This window comes from Sminthopsis crassicaudata, chromosome 2, assembly GCF_048593235.1.
Source record: "Sminthopsis crassicaudata isolate SCR6 chromosome 2, ASM4859323v1, whole genome shotgun sequence".
NCBI lineage: Eukaryota > Metazoa > Chordata > Mammalia > Dasyuromorphia > Dasyuridae > Sminthopsis > Sminthopsis crassicaudata.
In genome coordinates this window covers 278,292,767-278,314,588 of record NC_133618.1, presented here as the reverse complement: position 1 = coordinate 278,314,588, position 21,822 = coordinate 278,292,767, and the positions used below count along the sequence as shown (strand labels likewise).

At 34.4% G+C, this 21,822-nt stretch overlaps 1 protein-coding gene across 1 annotated transcript in view; it reads left to right on the top strand.

The window, feature by feature from the left end:
* Nucleotides 1-21,822, top strand: part of AKAP6 (A-kinase anchoring protein 6) — a 522,653-nt gene that overhangs the window by 342,764 nt on the left and 158,067 nt on the right. The window contains exon 8 of the mRNA XM_074284790.1: nucleotides 2,856-3,004. Within this exon, the coding sequence (XP_074140891.1) occupies nucleotides 2,856-3,004 (149 nt within the window). The remainder of the gene's footprint in view (nucleotides 1-2,855; nucleotides 3,005-21,822) is intronic.

Below are 21,822 nucleotides of genomic sequence, written 5' to 3'. Positions count from 1 at the left end.
GACTGAGCAAGTTATGGTATATGGATGTAGTGGAATATTATTGTTTTATGAGAAATGATTCACAGGATGATTTCAGAAAAGCCTGGAAAGACTTAATATGAACTGATGCTACACAACAAGAAAATTATATGATGATCAATTCTGATGGACTTGGCTCTTTTCAACAATGAGGTGATTTAGGCCAATTCCAGTAGGCTTGTAATGAAAAGAGCCATCTGTATCCAGAAGGAAGATTATAGAGACTGAATGTGGATCACAACATAGTTTTTTCACCTTTTTTGTTGTTTGCTTGCTTTTTTTTCTCATTTTTTTCCCTTTTTGATTTGATTTTTCTTTTGCAGCATGTTAAATGTGGAATGTATAGAAGAATTGTACATGTTTAATATATATTATTTAAATATACACACATATAAATATATTTTAACATCTTTTGGATTACTTGCTGTCTAGGGGAGAGGATAGGGGAAGAGAGGGAGGAAAATTTAGAACACAAGGTTTTTCAAGGATGAATGTTGAAAACTGTCTTTGCATATATTTTGAAAATAAAAAGAAATTATTCAAATTAAAAATACTAAATCTTTAAAAATAAAAATAACAACTCATTAAAAAGAATTTATTATGTATTTGTCATTTAAAATTTTCCCATATTTCTAGGTTTTTTAGGTCCATTGGCATTAGCTCTTTATCCTCCATAATGTTTGCAAAACTTCCTGCTTAGAATCCTCTGCACATTTCATTAACATGCTGCTTAACCTCTTCTTCCAGATCATTAATAAAAATGTTAAATAAGACCAAATCTAACATTGACCCTTGTGCCTTCCCACTACACACTCTTTCCTAGCTGAGTACATTACCACATATCACTATACTTTTTCTTGTGTTTTAGATCATCCAGAATTTCAGTGATGATGCCTCTATTCAAGATAACTCAATTATATAAAAAAAAGATTTCTATAGTTTTTAGCTTTGAAAAGTCATAAAAAGCTTTATTTAATTGAATTGTAATAAAATATAGTGAGGTAACTCTTTATTTCTAGGATATTCATCCCATGGAATTTAGTGAATTTAAACTTGCATATTTATGGAAAACAAGAAAATGGCAACTATCTGAATAGCTTAGTAGTTTGCTTTTGGGAAATGTTCATAATTAATTCTTTTCCTCTTAAAATTGTTAATGCCCCATTTATCACAGTGGCCATTTTTACAATCCTTTCTCTACTTTCTCTGTAAGAGTCTCTGAAACTGATGGCTAAATTAAAGTTTTTTACTTGCTGTGAAGCATAAGGGAAAAGATATTAAAAGTCTGGTTTTCATATATGTTAACACATTCATACTTGGATAGTTGTCCCAGGCCTAATTTCCTTGCTACTTAAATTAAAAAGTAATAGTTTTTAAGGGCTATCAGAAATGGTAATAGGTATGTTTGATTATTAATAGAATCTATTTCAGGGGAAAAAAAGATAGTGTTTTGGACCTCAGTATATATATAAATTTAGCCTTCTTTTTATACATTGACCTCCTTCTCTCCATTACCCATGGGTAAGCATTCCTTTGAGAAAACTTCATTCCCAATATCATCTGGTGTATTAAAGAGCTCCTAAAGCAAGCTGATCACCACAGCTGCAATAAATAAAGCATCAATTCCATAAATTTTCATGCCAAATATTATTCAGCATTCTTTTGGTCTGGCTCATCATTTGATGAAACCAGCATGGTGAACTTACTGCTTCTTCCTTTCCCTAATGAGTATTGGAGTGCTGAGTAACAATGAGAAAATAAGCAGTCAAAGTTCAAGCCAGAATGGTCAGGTTCTTTTTCCTTTGCCTACTCATTTTTATTTTTATTTGGTTTCATTTTTGGCTACTGGTTATTATAATCAGCTTTTAATGCCAAGTTGTAGATAATGGTGTCCCAGATTTCAGGACCTCTTTATTGTTATTTTCTGAAGTCTGTCTGGAATTAGAAGTATAGAGTGTAAACAACGCCAATGTTTCTCATATTAGTGTATTTAAAAAGTTGACTGATAGACTTTTTTTTTAAATTAAAAAAGGCATTTGGGTCACAGTTAAAGATATGTAGGTAATTACAATTAAGCAACATTTTCCATCCTACAAAGAAAAGATAATAAGAAAGTAGCCTTCTCATCCTGAAAGGTCCCTCTTCTCACCCTTCCCCTAAAAGATCAAAGCCTGCATTTTAAGCCTGTATGGATTTTGCTCTCCTGACTTCTTGTTTTAATCATGTCCTCTCTAGCTTCCCTCTCTCTCCTCTCCCACCTTAATTTTCAGTTTTATTTTTTAATGTGTTGCCTTCCACTACTAGAATGTAAGCTTCTCATAGGTAGGGAATATCTTTTTTGTTTTTTTTTTGCCTTGCATTTCCAGCATCTAGCACAGTATCTGTTATGTAGAATGTGTTAACAATTGTTTGTTGACTTGACTTGATGAGGGGATTATGTAAGTAGGTAGGTTGGATAAACATTTGTACAAAATAAATGTTACATCCATGAAAATATGAGCAAGGATATTACTGGACTTTCATTGAATTTTTATGTTAAATCACACAATATTATGATCTCAGGGATATTGTGTCATTACTGTATCTTTTGAGAATTCATTTCATTTATTCAGGTCATATTTTAAGAGGAACATATATGGTTCAGTTCTAAAAAAAATAATTCTGTAATACATCTAGCTGATCTTATTAAATCCAACCAGGAAAAGAGAGGTCTAATGATGTGAACAATTTCTGTGTCTTGAGTTGTTACCCACCAAAGCTCCCACCAAAGCACTCACTTGAAATGAATTCCTTCTGGATTAAAAGAATGTTTCTTCTTTGTTTCTCTGTCTCTCTAGGCTGAGGTTCAGTTATGCTACCTGGAAGCACAAAGGGATGCTGTAGAACAGATGTCCTTAAAGTTGTACAGTGAGCAGTATACCAGCAGTAGCAAGCGCACAGAGGAGTTTGCTGATATGTCAAAAGTTCACACAGCAGGAAGTAATGGGTATGGAACTATTCTTTTTGTTGTTTTATTCTCACTAATCTCTACGTTTTTATATGATTTTCCATTGGTAGATGTTAGCCGAAAGTTTCCTTCCTGGCGGACAAGGAAACACTCAGAAGATTAGGTATTTCCCCCCCTCCTCTTTACCTCCTTCCCCCGCAAAAAAAATATACAATACATAATACACACACACACACACACACACACACACACACACACACACACATATATACATAGTACATGTGTGTATGTATGTATACATATACTTATATAGTATATTATTATGTGTTATACTACATATATCTGCATATATATATATATATATATATATATATATATATATATATATATATATATATATATATATATGAAATGTTGAATTGAAGACTGTGGCTACTTGATTAATCCTTGTCACTGAAACCAGAACTTTCTAGCATCATTCATTCATCTTTTAAAAATCAACTCTCTTCTTCTAGGAGAAAAAAGTCAACTATCTTCTTAACCACAAACCTAACAGTGTATACACAATCTCTGGGATATTAAGCCTGCCATTTTTACTAACTATGATTTCTGGCATATCTTCCTCCCTGCTCTTTACCTTCCTGAGCTATTTAAAGGCCTTTTTAAGCCCCCCCCCTTTTTAATGCTAGAACCTTGTTGGAAACTTTGTGAAATATTTATTTTGAAATTTTTTTTTCAATGATTCAGTTAATTAATAATTGGTTTCAGATTCTAAGCTACCCATTCATAGTCATTTCAAACCAACTTAAATGAGAAGTCTCTTGAGGGACTTGTGCTATGTGAGATTTATAGTCACTGCCAAAAATGGAATTAAGATTGGGCATTTCTTGGTAGTCTGCTAAACCACTGCCATGCTGGGCCATGTGATACTCTTCCCTTCCCTTTGGAACCTCTGGCTTCCTCCATGGCTCAGCTTTTACATTGTCTGATGCACAAGTCTTTTCTTAACTGAATGAAAAAGTACACTTATTTAAGCACGCACTTTGTGCCAGGTGATGTGCTAATAAACAAAAGAGACATCCTCAGTCCTTGAGGAGCTTATACATAATAGAAAGGACCGCACATATAGCTGACTGATGTCCAGTGAAGGACTTTTGAAAACTGACATGAAATTTTGGTATTCTAACTATGAAACAATCATGGTACTGCAGAACATTATGGTACCTATACAAGATCAACAGTGGTGTTTCCACATACATAGGAAGTGTTTTAATAGGATCATATATTTAGAGCTGGAACAGATCTTCAAGTTCATGTAATCCAATCTACTTATTGTACAGAAGAGGAAACTGAGGTCCAGTAATCAATAAACATTTATGAATCACCTAATAGGGCCAGACACTGGGAACGGAAAAAAGACAAAAGACAGTCCATGCCCTGAAGGAGCTTATAGTCTAAGGAGGGGAAACAACATGTAAACAAATATATACAAAGGAGGTTAAGGATAGGATAAATAGGAAATGATTGAAAGAGGGAAAACACAGAAAGCAAGGGTTAGGAAAAGCTTCCTAGGTAAGATAAGATTTCCTTTGTCACATAAAAGAAGCCAGAGGTCACTAGTGGAAGCAGAGAGTGTTCCAGGGGTGGGAGACTGTCAGAGAAAAATGCTCTGAACCAAGAGATGATGTTCCGTTTGTAAAAAGCCAAAGGGCTGTTAGGCCCGGATCAAAGACTGCGTGTTATAAAATAAAGTGTAAGAAAAATGGAAATACAGTGTGTGGGATGGGTGCTAGGCCCCCTTCCCCAAATTAACTAGTCAGAGACATCTTCAGGTACAAAGAGAAAGCATTTATTTAGTCCCTACAGGGAGGGGCCATCCCAGCTCCCTGTCAAGCCGGAAATAGCAAAAACACAATCTTTTCATTGGATGGACTAAAAAGGAAGTAATCATTAATGTCCAATTTTTAAGTTACTACTTCCTGTGGGTCACGTCACTTCCTGTTACTTCCTGAAGCTGACCTAGGTTTTGATCCAATTGATGCACATCCATTCATTTTCCAGTTTCTAGCCACTATGAAAAGAGCTGCCACAAACATTTTGGCACATACAGGTCCCTTTCCCCTCCTCAGTATTTCTTTGAGATATAAGCCCAATAGCAGCAATGCTGGATCAAAGGGTATGCACAGTTTGATAACTTTTTGAGCATAGTTCCAAATCATTCTCCAGAATGGCTGGATGTATTCACAATTCCACCAACAATGTATCAGTGTCCCTGTTTTCCCACATCCCCTCCAACATTGCACATTATCTTTCCCTGTCATTCTAGCCAATCTGACAGGTGTGTAATGATATCTCAGAGTTGTCTTAATTTTCATTTCTCTGATCAGTAGAGATTTGGAACACTTTTTCATATGAGTGGAAATAGTTTCAATTTCATCATCTGAGAATTGTCTGTTCGTATCCTTTGACCATTTATCAATTGTAGAATGACTTGATTTCTGGTAAATTAGGGTCAGTTCTCTATATATTGATCTGTGATATTTTTAGCAAGAGAAATTCTTGGTAAGGAGATTCCTACCATGAACACCACTCTTAAGAGTTAGAAGATGAGTCCCAGGGCATGAGCCTTAGGCAAACATAATCAGGTGACTTACTTAAAGTCACAAAGTTGTTATTCTTGAAGAGGTCTAATGACTCCATGAAGATGATGTTTTGACTTGTGAGTGAACTGGATTGAAGTAAAGCAAAGCTGTGCAGAATCATCAGCCTCATTCTCTCCTCCAGTCATCAAAATCCAACGGCGAGACAAGGCTTCTTTCATTCAGCAAACATTAAACTAAATATGCAGGGCTCTGCAAAAACTGCAAAAATGAATAATCAGCTCTTGCCCCTTCTATTCTGCACTGTCCCGATCAATCAGACATCAAACACGAACACCCTATACGGGACCACGGCTATGCTCTCAGTCCCTTCCTCTAAGGATCTTACATTTCTGTTGGAGAAGGTAATACACAGCTAGGTGGTATATAGCAGGTGAAAAATGAAATGACTGGAAACAAAGGCTTGATCTTTTAAGCATTATTAAGCAATGATTGCCAATTATCCAATAAATCCGGACCAGGAAAAGTAGATAGAAGGTAACTAGGAAGAGGGCATTAGACAAGCCTTAGCTGACTCTTAAAAGAAAGTAGGAGGTCCAAGAGACGAAGGAAAAGGAAGTCTATTCCAAGCATAGGGAGCAACCAATTCAAAAACCAAAAGACAGAAAATAGGATGTCTTCTGTGTGTTCTGATGAGATTAATTTGATCAGACTGCAAAGTATATAAAGGTGAGTTATATGTAATAAGGTTGAAATGGTAGATTGGGGTTAGATTATGAGAAAATTTAAATGCCAAACAGAGGGAAGCTTTTCTTTTATCCTAGATAAAATAGGGACACTAGAGTTTATTGAAAAATGAATGGATTTCCCATTCCACCAAAATTGCTTCGTATTTACTTTGCATATATTTTATGTTTATTGATTTATTTATCTCTCCTTGTGGAAAAGGACCATTTAATTTTTGTCTTTCATGTGATACTGTGGCTAACATAAAATAGACCTTAAAAAATAAATCATTGGATTCACTGAGACACACCTTAGAGTGTCTTTCACCAGCTGCCCTGACAATTTAGTCAGCATCTCAATTATTTCTGACATTTGAATATTCAATGTTAGATAAACATATTCTATATCTTAGTCTCTTCTTTAATAGCATATGGTTCATGTTCCACAATTTGTTTATTTTAATTATTAGTTTATTATTTAAATTAAAGTAATTGTTGCTCTGGCAGTAGTTTGTTTTAGAGACTTGCCTGAGGTACTAGGAAGTTAAATGACTTGTTCAGGATCTCACAATCAGTATTTGTAAGAAATGGGATATGAAGTAAGTTTTTTTCTGAATTCCAAAGCCATTCGTTTATCAACAAAATAAATAAAAGAAAAATTTTGTGGGGAGGGTATTAAAAGATAAATGACAAGGGCAGCTAGGTGATTCAGTGGATAGAGCACCAGCCCAAAGTCAGGAGGACCCGAGTTCAAATCTGGTGTCAGACACTTACCACTCCCTGGCTGTGTGACCCTGGGCAAGTCACTTAACCCCAATTGCTTCAGAAAAATAAAAAGGAGGAGGAGGACATGGATAAAGAAAGCTTTCATGTAAAAGGTATAACTTATGTTGAACTTTGAAGGGAAAAGGGATTTTTAGAAACTATTATGAGGAGGTATTATACTGTAGCCATGGAAATTATCACTGAAAAAGCTGTGTGTGTGTGTGTGTGTGTGTGTGTGTGTGTGTGTGTGTGTGTGTGTGTAAAAGAGAGAGAGAGAGAGAGAGACAGACAGAGAGAGAGAGAGAGAGAGAGAGAGAGAGAGAGAAAGAGAAGAATGTATGAAGCAAGATATAATAAGGTTAGAAAGGTAAGTTGATGCAGTTTTGAGAACGAAAACCTGCTTAAAGGCAAAGAGAAGAGTTTACATTTACTGCTAAAGATATTTAGCATCCATGGGAATTTATTGAATAGAAGAATAACACAGTCAGACTTATACTTTGGGACTTATACCTTCGTAGCTATGTGGAAAGGTGGGTTGGATTGGGGAGACACTGGAGACCAGGAGACCAGTTTGCAGGCTATTGCAATTTGGGTGCAGATAAAATATGATTGAGTGGCTCTGTGAGTAGAGATGTTGTGGAGATATAAAGGAAAAGATCTGGAAATTGATTAAATATATGGAGTGCAGTAATGTAATAAATTTAGAGTAATGGGGTGCCCTTGACCAAGAGAAGTGACTATTTCAACATGTTGAGTTTGAGATGCCCGTGGGATGTCCCAATCAGCATCCTCAATAGATCATGAGAGATTTGTGGCTTGAGCTTGGAAGAGAGATCAGGAATGAAGATATAGATCTTAAAGTCATTAATATAGAGATGATAATTCAACCTAAGTGATCTACTGAGGTCATCATGATAATAGAGAGCATAGAAAAATCTAGTAGAGGACTCAGGACAGAATCTTGAGGAACACTCACAGTTAGACAATGTTATATAGATGATGGACAGACAAATGAGATTGAAGAGGAGACCCAAGAGAGTGATACCAAGAAAATACAAGGAAGAAAGAGTATTCAGAAGAAAAGAATAGCTGATAATTGTAACCATTACAGAGGTAAAAAAAAAATGAGGACTAAGAAAAAGTCAAAAGATTTAGCAGTAGGTAGATCTTGAGATCATAGATGTGGAGCTGGAAGGGATGTCAGGAACCATTTAATCTAACCTTTTCATTTACAAATGAGGAAAGTGAGGGACAGAGAAGTTGTGGCTAATTCAAGTTCCTCAGTAATAAATGTCAGAGGCAAGATTTGAATTTGTCTTTTCAAAACTGGTACTCTTTCCACTGTATTATATTTACTCCCTATCACTGGTAATTTTGGAATAAGTGCATTTATTTGATTAACAACATGGAAGCCAGATTATGATGAGTGGAAAAATTGCAACAATGAACATGAACAACTTTTTGAAGGATTTTGACTGTGAAAGAAAGGTCTCAAATGTAATTGATAGCTAGGAGGAATACTAGGCTATAGTAAGGATTGTTTAGCATGGATGAAAGGCATTTGAGAAGAAGAGGTCCAAAAGAAGAGAATATATTAATTAAGTAATGAAACTTACAGAGGGCATAATAGAAGGGACCAATGGAACTGGAGTAGGATCGGTAGATGGTAGGGTTGAAGTAAATAAGGATAATGGAAAGAACAGTTCATTTGGGGAAGGGATAGCTTACTCCAGGGAATCTGGTGATTCAATATCAAAGGGATTGAGAAGGAAGAACATATTATAATATGTTTTGCCATAGAAGATGAGTTTACACAGAGATGCTTCTTGTTTTTAGTAATATAGAAAGGAAGAAAAGAAGGAAGGGAGGGAGGGAGGGAGGGAGGAAGGAAGGAAGAAAGGAAAAAAGGAAGGAAGAACAGAGGGAGGGAAGGAAGAAAGAGAGGGAAGAAAGAAGAGAGAAAGGAAAGAAACAAGCACTTTTAAGTGCCTACTATATGACAGGTACTTTGCTAGACATTTTACATATATTTTCTTATTTGATCCTCGTCACCACCCAGGGAAATAAGTGAACTTACTATTCATATTTTATCGTTGAGGACATTGAGGCAACAGGTAAAGTGACTAGCCCGGTTACACATACAGTAAATGTCTGAAGCCAGTTTTAACTGATTTCCTGACTCCAGGCCCAGTGCTTTATCTATCCACTGTACCACAGAGCTTGCCTCTGGCAGGCAAGAGAGCAATTCAGCTGATGATGGCAAGTAACTATGGCTTAAAACACTTCTCTCTGCTCCATGAATGTACTCTGCCCTTCTGTGGTGATTTGTGCATGGCGGGGGAGGGGGGGGAGGGTGTCTTCCCTGTGTAGTGACTTGAACAAGGGTCTAGACACTATCATGGGTAGAAGAGCTGAGGTTCCACACCCACCTGTGGTCTGGGTAGGTATTAGAAGGATCCCACTGGCAGACTGCAGACATGGTATTCTTTGAAGAGGCAGCAGGGTTCTCCTTAAAGAAGAAATTCTTTCCCCAGCTTATAGTTTGCATTATGATATTCAGAAGAGAGGCAATGTGATATAATGAGGGGGGGGAATTACTGGAGTTAGACTCAAAAGTCCTCAGAATTTGGCTTTGCTAATTCCCATTTCTGCAACCTTAAAAAGGTAACTACCTCTGTAGATTCCAATCTCTTCATCTAGAACAAGATGAATTTGTGCTAGAATATCAAATTAGTCCATTCAGTCCAAAAGTTGTTTTCAAAGAGGCACAGTCCCTTTCTCCCCTGCCTCCATCAGAACATGTCTAGAATATTCCATTTGACTCAGGGAATTGCAGTTTAAAGAGACTATTGATAAATTAGTCCAGAGGAAAACATTCAGAATCCTGAAAGTCTATGAATCCAAGTCATGAGGATCCATGGAAAGAGCTAGATGCTTTTAGCCTGGAGAAGAAAAGACTTGGGGTAATGTGGACATGATGGCACTCTTTAAGCATTTGAAAGTTTGTCACATGGAAGAGGCATCAGACTTGTTCTGATTAGTCCTAGAGATTAGAATTAGGATCAATGGGTATAAAAGACAGAAAGACAAACCTTCCTGAGAGTGAAAGATGTTTTAGATGGAATGGATTGCTTCACAAGGGTGTGATACCTTCATTCAAGTCAGTGAGTGTTTATCAAGTGTCCACTATGTGCTGGGCACCATGTTAAGCAGTCGGGATACAAAGAAAAGCAAAAAACAGAACTCACTCTCAGGGAGTTCATAGTCTAATGGGGAAGACAGTTTTCAAAGGACTATGTACAAATAAGATATACAACTTAAATTGGAGGTTGTTTCAGAGAGAAAGCACAACTCAATGAGAATTTAGAATCTTTAAAAATATATTTATTTAATTTTTAATGAGATAAAACAAACATTTTCATAATGTAGCATAATAAAATGATTGCACATGATCCTGCAAATTAATTGCATACAGCTTGCTATTCCTTTTACATTCATAATAAAGTTATCTTATAAATTTCTTTTTTTCCCTTTTCTTCTTCTCTCCCTCTCCACAACCCTAGAGATGACTATCATTAGACACAAATGTCTGCCTATCTTTGTCTAACTCTCTATTCATCTATCTAGTCATCCATAAATATATGTACATATACATATATGTGCAAAATCATTCAATAAATACAATTTTTAAAATCAGTTCTTCCTCTTGATGCAGGTAGTATCTTCACAAATCCTTTGTAGTTAATTTGGGCACATATAATAGTCAAAATAACTTATTCACTTAAAGTTATTCTTTATTAAAACAATTACTGCATAAGTCATTCTCTTAAATCTGTTTATTTTGCTCTTCATTGTTTCATATATGTCTATTCATGTTTTTCTAAGACCACTGAACTCGGCATTTCTTATAGCACAGTAGTATTCCATCACAGTCATATACCACAACTTGTTCAGCCATTCTTCAATTATAAGCCATTCCTACAACTTCCTTTCTTTGCCACTACAAGAGAACTGCCATAAACATTATAAAACACATGGGTTCTTTTCATTCCCCTAAACATCTTTGGGAATAGACCTAGTACTGATATTGCTGGAATTCTTTGTACAAAGTGGGATTTTTAACTAAGTCTTAAAGGAAGCAGAAGGTAGAGATGAGGAGTGATAGTATTTTAGGCAAGAGACAGAGCAAAGCCATTAAGTTCAAGCAGAAGCTTGAATCAGAGAAAGAGGGAGAAATACCTGTTTCTATATATGACACATGTCCTTATCCATCTGAGTAGATACTTCTTTTTAAGTGGAAAGATGTCAGCACAAGAAGAAAAACCAAATCTTGGGAAGATATACAATAAGTTCATTTGAACTTTCCTTTTGTTAAAAAAAAGGCTTTTATTTTATTTATTTTCTTAAAATAGTGTTTTATTTTCTTTCTAGTTATGTCATCACAATTTTTAGCATTTATTTTTACAAGATTTTTTTGTTCCTCCCCTTTCCTCTTCCCAAAATGGTAGGCAATTTGATAAAGGTATTATCATATAAAATATATTTCCTTAATCACAGTTGTGAAAGAAGAAAGAGATAGGGGGTGGAAAACAACAAAAAAGAGGAGTAAAATAAGTTTAAAAAATGTGCTTTGATCCGCATTCAGAGTTCACCAGTTCTTTATCTGGAGATAGATACCATTTTTCTTTGTGAAATCCTTTCTTTGTACTTGTCTTGGATCCTTGTATTGCTGGGAAGAGGTGAGTTATTCATAGTTGATCATCACACAATGTGGCTGATATCATGTGCAATATTTTCCTGGTTCTGCTCATTTCATTTTGCATTAGTTTGTACAAGTTTTCCAGGTTTTTCTGAAATCTGCCTATTCATCATTTCTTATTTGTGTGCATTACTTTCTCAAAATGCCTGTACAGTCTCTGATGGTCATGTTTTTCTATGACCCCCAAAGTCATAGAGATTAAATACCCATTCTCATGCTCCTGACCCCAAATTCCAAGGACCCAACCTGAGTTCTTGTTCTGTACTCCACAAATCATAATTTTACTCCTAGGAATTGCTTGGTGAACAACGAGTATTGTTTTATAAAGTGGGTGTAGGTGAACTTGCCTGATCACTTTTGTTTGAGCTCCTTAGGGTGCTGAAGGCTGTTCATTGTGCAGCAATTTAACAGCCCATTGAAGAAAAGCTAACTATTTAAGACTAACTACAAAAGCTATCTCACCCCTCCTTTGCTTCTGTTTCCATACAGAAAAGCATTGTTGGAGAAAAGCATGTGGGTGAGGTTATCTGGGTTGTCCTGCCCCCAAGACTCTCTGCTCCCACTGTGAAATCCTTCATTCTGTAGCATTAAGAACATAGCCTTTTAAAAATTATCTGCTCCAATGGCACATAAACTTTATAAACCTTTCCTTTTGTTGTACAGAAAGAACATTGTTTTGGAAAGTAGATGTAGGCTTAGTGTGGGATTTCCAGGGTCTTCATTCCCTATGCAGAAATCTAATACGTTCAAAAGAAAATTCATGCATCTTTTTTTTTTTTCATCGTCTCTCTCCAATACCTACGTAAATACTGAATAGACTCTGTGTGTGTGTGTGTGTGTGTGTGTGTGTGTGTGTTTGTATTCTTGCCAGGCTCAGAAACTGCAAAGCAAGAAAAGTCCAGGAATGACTTAGATACAGTAGCACACAAGTAATAGTACTTCTATAAGGAGGTTCACCTTTTATTAAACTGAGATATTACCTATCCATTCTCTCTTAATATAAATATAGCACATAAATATAGTATGTACTGATAAAAATAGTCCATGCACAAATATGGGTTATTTTTACTGTGCGTTTTCTAAATGTACACTATAGTTATCAAGAGACCTAGATGAAACCCCTTCCAACATGGTGAATGGATACCCTTGGGAAAATTTATGGAATAATTTCTATAAGATTTATAAAATTGAAAAAGATGAGTTACAATCTGAAACAGTGAAAGAAATAGCTCCACCAGTAAGATCATACAACTATCAAAACATGTGATGTAGCTCCATAGATATAGAACTGTAAATATGCAGGAACCATGAAGGAATGTGTTATAACTGCAACTGCAATTGGCTTTTTCTATTTATTACATTTCTGCATAGGGAATGAAGACTCCAGAAATCCCACATAATAACAATTTATATATATATATATATATATATATATATATATATATATATATGCAACAAATTTTACATAAAGTTTTTATTGGCCATGCTAGGCTTTGTTGTCTTAAGCCACATAAATAGATCCCATCTGCTGCAGAAGTTTTTGTAATGTTGACTAAAAGGAAAAAGAAAATAATTTCTCAATGCCTGATAGAGTGATGTATTGCCTGCTAAGTTGACAATGATTTTAAGCACATTGAACTAAAGGATTTTTTGCTTTTTTATTTAATTTAGGTCAATCTTATCGACCTCATTAATCAGTTATTTGCTTTGTTATTTACAATGGAATTTTCTTTTTTTTGTAAATGTAAAATGTTATTTTTTTCTGACTTTTTTCCATTCCTCTGATTTCATAGCCAATATCCAGAGTTCCCATATTAAAAAAAATTCAGGAAATACTATAACCATCATATTGTGGATATATAAATAAATAAATATATATATATATATATATATATATATATAATTACTATAGACCTCCAGAAAGAAGCAGTTCAAATACCAAGGAATTCCAGGCTGAATCACACAAGACTTCGCAGCTATACCAGAAAAAGTGAAAAGATATATTGGAATATAATAGCCCAAAAAGAGAGACTTACAAGAAATAACATCTTATCCTTTGAAATTGAATATAGTCCTATAAGAGAAACAACAAAATACTTTTAATGGAATGTACTATAATTTTTTTTCAAGTATTTTGGATGAAAAAAAAAAAACAAAGTTGAATAAAGAACTTTGAAATATAAACACAAAATTCCAGAAAAACTTAGGTGAAGAAAGTGAGAGAAGTAAGCATGAATCTAATAATTATCTTAAAATGATCATGGAAGATTCAACAGACACATACACATATTAGAACAGTTTGGAATATAAATACATCAAACTCAACAGGAATATATATTGGGATAGAGAGGGAATGTTAACGAGAAAATAATAGTGGAGATGGAATAATCATAAGGAAAACGTACTTCCTAAACCTCAAGGTAGCATTAAAATGGGAAAGGGGAAAAAATATAAAGAACTAGAAACTGAAGACATGCCTCTAAAACAGTAGAATGACTGATCACTTTAAGATTTGTTAATGTAATTGACCATTATAGTGCTATAAATATGTAAGAGATAATTTCAGAACATCTTAGGCAATATAAACTAACTGACCAAGAGTGAAGTTTGCAGAACCAAGAAAATAACTTATACAAGGAGAACCATATTCTAAAGAAAAGCAACTTCAAAAGAGTTAAGAACTCTGATAAAAAAAGAAAAGATTAATTCTATCTCCAGAGGACCTAAGATGAATCATATTACTCACTTCCTGACAGAGAGGGCGCAAGGTGTGGAAACTTTTTTTTAAATCTGACTACTGCTTGGATTCATTTTGTTGAACAATATTTAGCTCATATCTGTTTATCTTTATTCTTCCTTCTTTCTTTTTCTTCTTTCCTTTCTCCTTTCCTTCCTCCCTCCTTCCCTTCCTTCTTTCCTTCCTTTTTATCTTACAATTAATGGTATGGGGAGAATCAAAAAAGAGAAAGGGAGTAATAATAGGGATAGTAAAAAAAAAGGGGGGGGGAATGGCATTGATACATTTTTTAAATGGACAGAAGTTAAAAAAGGAGCACAGACAAGCAAAAGAGTTTGGATAATGATGTATGGAATTCATTATATATTTTTAAAGAAAAAAGCTAACAGAGTGAAATTGAGATTCATAGTTTTATGGAATCTGCTTTTTGTGTTCTATTCTGTATATAGATATATGGAAAAGCTCATATTTGGTATTTAAGTTCAGAATTTAAACTTTAAAAAAATACAACTTCATGTCATGGTTTTATTATTACTATTAAGGAGTGTGATTACCAAAACATATATTTTACTTAAAAAAGAATATAAAATAATTTTACCAATAACTTTTTCTGGAGTAGTAAAACTGTGTTTCTATGGTAACAATGGCACTTAAAAAATACATTGCATCATATAATATCCCTACATGGGATACATATGTCTTGATTGGCAGATGCTGAGCACTATAATAAGCAATTATTTTTGCTTTAAGGAGTGACCAAAAGTTCCCAGTGTCGGAAAACAATATTATGCTATTATAGTCAAGTGTTTTATTTTCCCAAATAACTTCCCCTGCTGAAGCAATAATACTGTTCAACATGTACAGGTATTCACTGTGTAATCATGTAGGGATCAGTATCATTTTACTTATTCTGGCAGATTTCCCTCTTTTATTTTGATTTGGTTTTTTTGCTAGTATTGCTTAAGTATGCTTTGATTTTATGTAATGATACTTTGTCTTCATGAATTCTAATTTTTGTTGTAACCTTGTAACTCTTTCAAGTTCATTCGCATATTCCCATTTGCATAGCATCTCTAGATAAAAAGTCTTATAAAAGTGGAAAATTTGAGAGGTAAAATTGGGGTAAGAAATTCTCTTTGTCCTGCTCATATCATTAGCAAATTATAGAGCCAAAGAGTGAGAAAAGGCAAAATTTGCAACTTATTTATAAGCTTAATACAAAGGTAGCATGAAATGATAAGGCAGCTAGATATTACAATGAATAGAGTGTCAAGCCTAAACTCAGAAATACTCATCTTCCTGAGTTTAAATCTGGCCTCAAACACTTACTATGTGACTCTGAGCAAATCACTTAACCCTATTTGCCTCGGTTTCCTCATCCATAAAGTGAGCTGAAGAAGGAAATGGCCAACCACTCCAGTGTCTTTGCCAAGAAAACTCCAAAAAGAGTTGTGAAGAGTCAAACATGACTGAAAAATGACTGAAACAAACAAAAAGCTTTTAAAACCACTTTTAAAATGTACTACATAAATGTAAATAATAGCAATAAACATAAGAATATTTCTATGTCCATCAGTAATTTTAAGAGCAGATCAACTAAGATGATGAGTACGAGAAAAAATAATTTGTGGAAAAGTCTATATTGTTTTGAACAAATAGTTTAAAACTAGTCCTGTGCCATAGGAAGGGATGGTAGAAAGCTCCTGGGCCTGTATGAGAGTTCAGTAGAGACTTCAGCAGTAATTCCCAAGGTTTTGTGTGCCTCATTTCTCTCTCCTTTGTACTGATAGTCTTATAGCCTTCTCACGCTAGGGACCCCCCTCTGATATAGGGCAATTTGAATGTTGTTTTCTAATCCTGGGGTTGATTGGTTTTGACATGGGTAGAAGTTATGATTTACCTAAAATCAGACACAGTGAGTGTGTGTGTGTGTGCATTTGTGTGTGTGTGAGTGACAAAGACAGAGACAGAGACAGAGACAGACAGAGAAAAGGGAGAGATGGAGCATAAGAAAGACAAAGAAAGAGACAGAGACTGAGACAGAGAAAAAGACACAGAGTCAGAGAGGAGGAAGGGAGAGAGACAGAAACAGAAAGAGAAGGGAGAGACAGAGAGAAGGGAGAGACAAGGAAGGAGAAAGACAGAGACTATGAAAAACAGAAAAAGACAGAGCCAGACAGAAGGGAGAAACAGAAGGAAGAGCGAGACAGAGATAGAGACAGAGAGAAAGGAGAAGCATTTTCATTGGAAATCCTCACTGAGATAATTGCCTCTACCTACAGACCAACTCCTCCTGGAACAATAGTGTCAAATCCATATAGAAAGGTGGACCATTCAAATATATAAAAGAATCCTTGTGGCTAGCATATTGACTTAGAAAACTACATATTAATATGATCCATGTTTTATTAAAATTTTAATTATTTTGTTAAAAAACTTTCAAATTACATTTTAATCTGATTTCCCTAATGTTTATCAGTATTGTGGGCCACATACAACCTTCAGTCCACTTGGGATGTTTAAGACTTCTGGCTTAGAGAATTGAAAGTTTAAAAGGCTTGTCTAGAGTCTCATAGCCACTATGTGTTAGAGGTAGACCTTTAATGTAGGTTTTTTTCAAGTCCTACACTAGCTCTTTACTCACTCTTCCATACTACTTACATGACTCTTTGTGTGTCTGTGTGAGTGTCTGTGCTTGTATACATGTGTCTTCTAATATTCATATACATGCATATACACATAATATGTGTGTGTATCTATCTATCTATCTATCTCCAATATGTAGTTTAGACAAAGTTGTTAACTGTGGGTCACAACCCATATGGGGTTGTATAACTGAATACGGGGTTACAAAAAATTTGGCAGAATAAAAGTATCAAATATTCTGTCAAGATTTAATTCTTAATTTAAAAATAAACACATCTATCTCATTAATATTCAACTTTCATCTTTAATAAATGGTAAAATTTTATATATCCCAAAATTATTTTAAAATATATTTCTTTACAATTTATTATCAATAAATGTTTGAGTTATATGCCTATTTTATACACCTATATGCCTATAGTCTTGTAAAAATTTCTAGGGTGAAATGGGGTCAAAATGGAAAAAGTTTAATGATATAGATAGATCTACATAGGCAGAGAAATATAAATCTGTATCTGCACTTGTGATACAGATGGATAGTATCTTTAATCAAAACATTTTAATGAACAAAAATCAGTTTTTCTTTTTTTACCCCCTCACTCATTGAAATAGAAAAAGGCAACTCATGTGTGTATGTATGTATGTGTATGTGTATAAAATAATAAAAGAAAAAAATTCCAACTTCTTCAATGTTCTGAAGCTGCTTCTGAGTCTATCACCTCTCCATCAGAAGATAGGTAGCATGCTTTTCCATCTGTCCTTTAAAATCATAGTTGGTAATTATATTATTCAGAGTTCTTAAGGTTTTCAAAATTGTTAGGTGTTTGTTTTACATAGGTGTGTGTTGTTGCAATTATATAAATTGTCTGCCTTGTTTTGTTCATTTCACTCTGTATCAATTCATGAAGTTTTTTCATTTTTTGACCAAAAATGTCATCCCCCAAACTCCCTTTCCTCAGGATTGCCTAGCATCACTCAACCAATATTAGTAAGAGACAGGACTTGAACTCAAGTATTTCTGACACTCAGATCTGGTATCTATCCACCAAGCTTAAATCCTAATATTTATAGAGGAATCCCATATACCAAAATCTGTATTCAATTGCTTTTAACCAAAGAGAAGATTTTGTTCAAGGAGGAAAGAAGTATATATTTTTCTTTAGGAAAAGAAATGCCTCTGAATTAAAAATCTCTGTGTGTGTATTATACAGGCTGCCCCATGTGTATTTGTATTCCCAATAGACCCCAAAGAGAGATGTTATTGACATGTGAAAGAGAAATAAACTATGTAAAATATTGCTTGATTAAAGATCAAAATTGTTTCTCTCAATTAATTGAGCAATAAAATATGCTGAATGATTTTAACCACCTGAGAAGTACTATAATCACCCTGAATTTCACTGCCTCAGGGTAATCTAATGTTGATTCTCCTGAATAACAGAGAGCAGAGTACTCATGTTATAGTCTAAACACATGTGTACATGCACATGTACATATATATTGCTTTGGACAGTGCTGCTGTGAGTGCACTATACTTCTAGACCATTCTCTTTTGTTCAAGTTAATAGGGAAGTGATATCCTAAAGAAAGTCCTCAAATAATTTTGAGAAATACATTTTAATCAATAATTTTAAATTTTCTCTCCCTCCCTATTGCTCTTTTCTAATAAAAAAAAATCTGTTTCATTAGTATCTTTTTCTATCATTCCAATATCCTTTCTTCTCCCTCTCTGAGATACTCCTATAGAGGAAATAATATTTTTCAAAGAACAAGAGAGAAAAAATGAAAGAGAGAGAGAGAGAGAGAGAGAGAGAGAGAGAGAGAGAGAGAGAAAATCAGCATGATTGACCAATACATTGAAAAGTCTGAAAATAGCTGAATAATACAACATTCATAAAAGTCTTGACTCTACAAAGGAATCACATTGCTATGCTTGTTCTCAGTTTTACAAAAGTACTTTTGAGTGGTAGTTTTTAGCTCTACTGTTTTGGTTTCATTTCACTTTTTATAAGTTCACATAGATCTTCCCATGATTCTCTGTATTCATCACATTCATCCTTCTTACAGCACAATAATATTCCATTATATTCATGGACCATAATTTGTTAGTCCAATTGATGAGTTTTGTTTCTTTTGATGAGGTTTTTCTTTTTTTTTTTTTTTGAGCCATCATCCAATTGATGATGTTTCCAATTCTTCCAGAGAAAGAACTTCAATAATATTATCCAATTTATATCTAAAAACAAAACTCCCATATGCCTATTTATTGCATTCGTGATAAGTATTCTATATGATTTTAACTTAAAATACTGAATATATAGAACTCACCATCCCCTGATATTAATCATCCTACCCTACTTTTTTTTTTTTTTTTTTTTTTTTTTTTTTTTTTTTGGTGTTCAGCCATTTTTTTAGTATTATTGGACTTTTCATGACTCCATTTTGAAAAAGTCTCAGGACACAGGAGAAGGGTTTTAACTCCCTAGCACTGAATGCTATCCCACCTTCACACAGTATATGAACAAATCAGCTTTCATGCCTGCAATGTCATGATGTTGATAACGGTGCTTGATGTTGATTGTGTGCCATTCATATCCTGTTCTTGTGACATTAAATTTTTGAATCTGACTATGAGATTTTACATTCACTTCTATTCAGTTTCATCTTATTTTATTTGGTATAGCACGTACAGCATTACCAATTTTTCAACCTTATCATCAAATGTGTATTCACATAATATACACTTTTAGTGGCTTCTACTACTATTATACCACAAACCTAAAGCACTTTCAGGCTAAACCAGAAAATGGCTTTTCATATCAATCCTCACAAGTGATTAAGTCAGTTCTTCATTAGCTATTTAATCTAGCATAGGTCTTGATTATGTACTGTCAGGATTAAATGAAGGCAGCAACATCTAGGGGAAAAAAATTGTTGTACATTCCAGAGGAAGACTAACTACTGAATAGGTAAATGAACCAAAATCTGGATCAATAAAAGTCCCATTTCTTTCTTCTATTTTACCTCTAATCTGTGGTATTTCTCTCTATTACATATTCTCAATACCTACCCAACCCAATGAAACATATAGTTCCTATAATATTTTGAATTCTGTATTAGCCTATAGTTTCATGCTGCAATAATGCGACATTGGCAAGCATTTGCTACGACTCCAAGTCTTGCCAGATGATTATTTAGCTGTTATGACAGTCTTATGTTTGTCTCATATGTTTCTAGTAAAGTTTGTATACTTGTATGGAGACAAGTTACTCAGGGAGGAAATTTGCCTTAGACCCAATGAGATGATCATTGATGTGCTATGTGTTGAAATGCTTAAATAAGACTCCCCACCTCACAAAGACCTGAGCTTATAATATTCTTTAAATTCTACCCTTAAATGCTCATTTCTTTGGTTTTTATGTCACTGTCCCCTGTCTAAATGCCACTATTCCTGGAAAGAAAAAAAAAAAAACTAGTGGAGGAGTAAAGTTTCAGACCTGTGATTTTATCAGTGAAAAACACCGGGGGTAGAAATTCCCTCCTAAGATCTCATCTCCTATGAGACAGGCTGGTTTTTTCATGAGAAAATTGCTCATGAATTTTCATTCAAAATAAGTTTTAGAGAAGGGGCTCTTAATCCAGGGTGTATAAATTTCAGGGGATCCATGAATTTGAATGGAAAAATTGCATCTTTAGTTTTACTAATCTCTAACTGAAATTTTATGTTTCCTTCCATTACACATATTTTAAAAAGCATTGTTTTAAGAAAAGTCTCATAGGCTTTATAGGGCTTCCAAAAGAGTTCTATGACAGAAAAAAAAAAAAGGTTAAAAAAGCTCCGTCTTAGAGGACTACCTGAGGCAATAAACACTTGGATTGTTTGTGCATGATGACACATGGTATGTCTTAGAGAAAGGAATTGAACTCAAGTCTTTCTGATTCCCAGGTATACCATCATACCCCTTTGGGAGGGATGATAAAGAATTGTTGGTCAGGAAGACATATTTTAAGTTTTGATGACAGATGAATGAGTAAGATCAGACTCAGGGGTTGGTGAATGAACACTTTAGAAATACTTAAAGTTTTCCTTTTTTTTCTTGCTTTAGCATCTATAGTCATGCAAAAGAACATTTCTATTGTAGTGCTACTCAATTTTTTAAAATTTTTTTAAGTTTTATTGATTTTTAAAATATGTGTGTCATTTCCCAGTGATAATCTTCCCCCTGCTTCCCTGTAATGGAGAAGCATAATTAGGCAAAGTAAAACAAAACTTTAATGGTGTCTGACAATAAATGCTTCATTCTACATTGATAATCCTCCATATCTCCTCTTTGTGGGGGAAGGTGTGCTTCATTGTCAGTCTTCTGAAGTCAAGACTAATGATGGCATTATTAAGAGTTCTGATATCTTCCAGTGTTTCCCTTTACTTAATTATAAATTGATTTCCTAGTTTTCCTTATTTTGGGTTGTGTTAGCTCATAGTACACTTCTGAAGTTTTTCTGAAGTTTTTCAAGTTCATCATTTCTCTGAGCACTGCAATATTTTGTTACATACATATACTATATTTTGTTCAGTCATTCTACAATTAATGGACACATACTTTGCTCCCTGATCTTTATACACA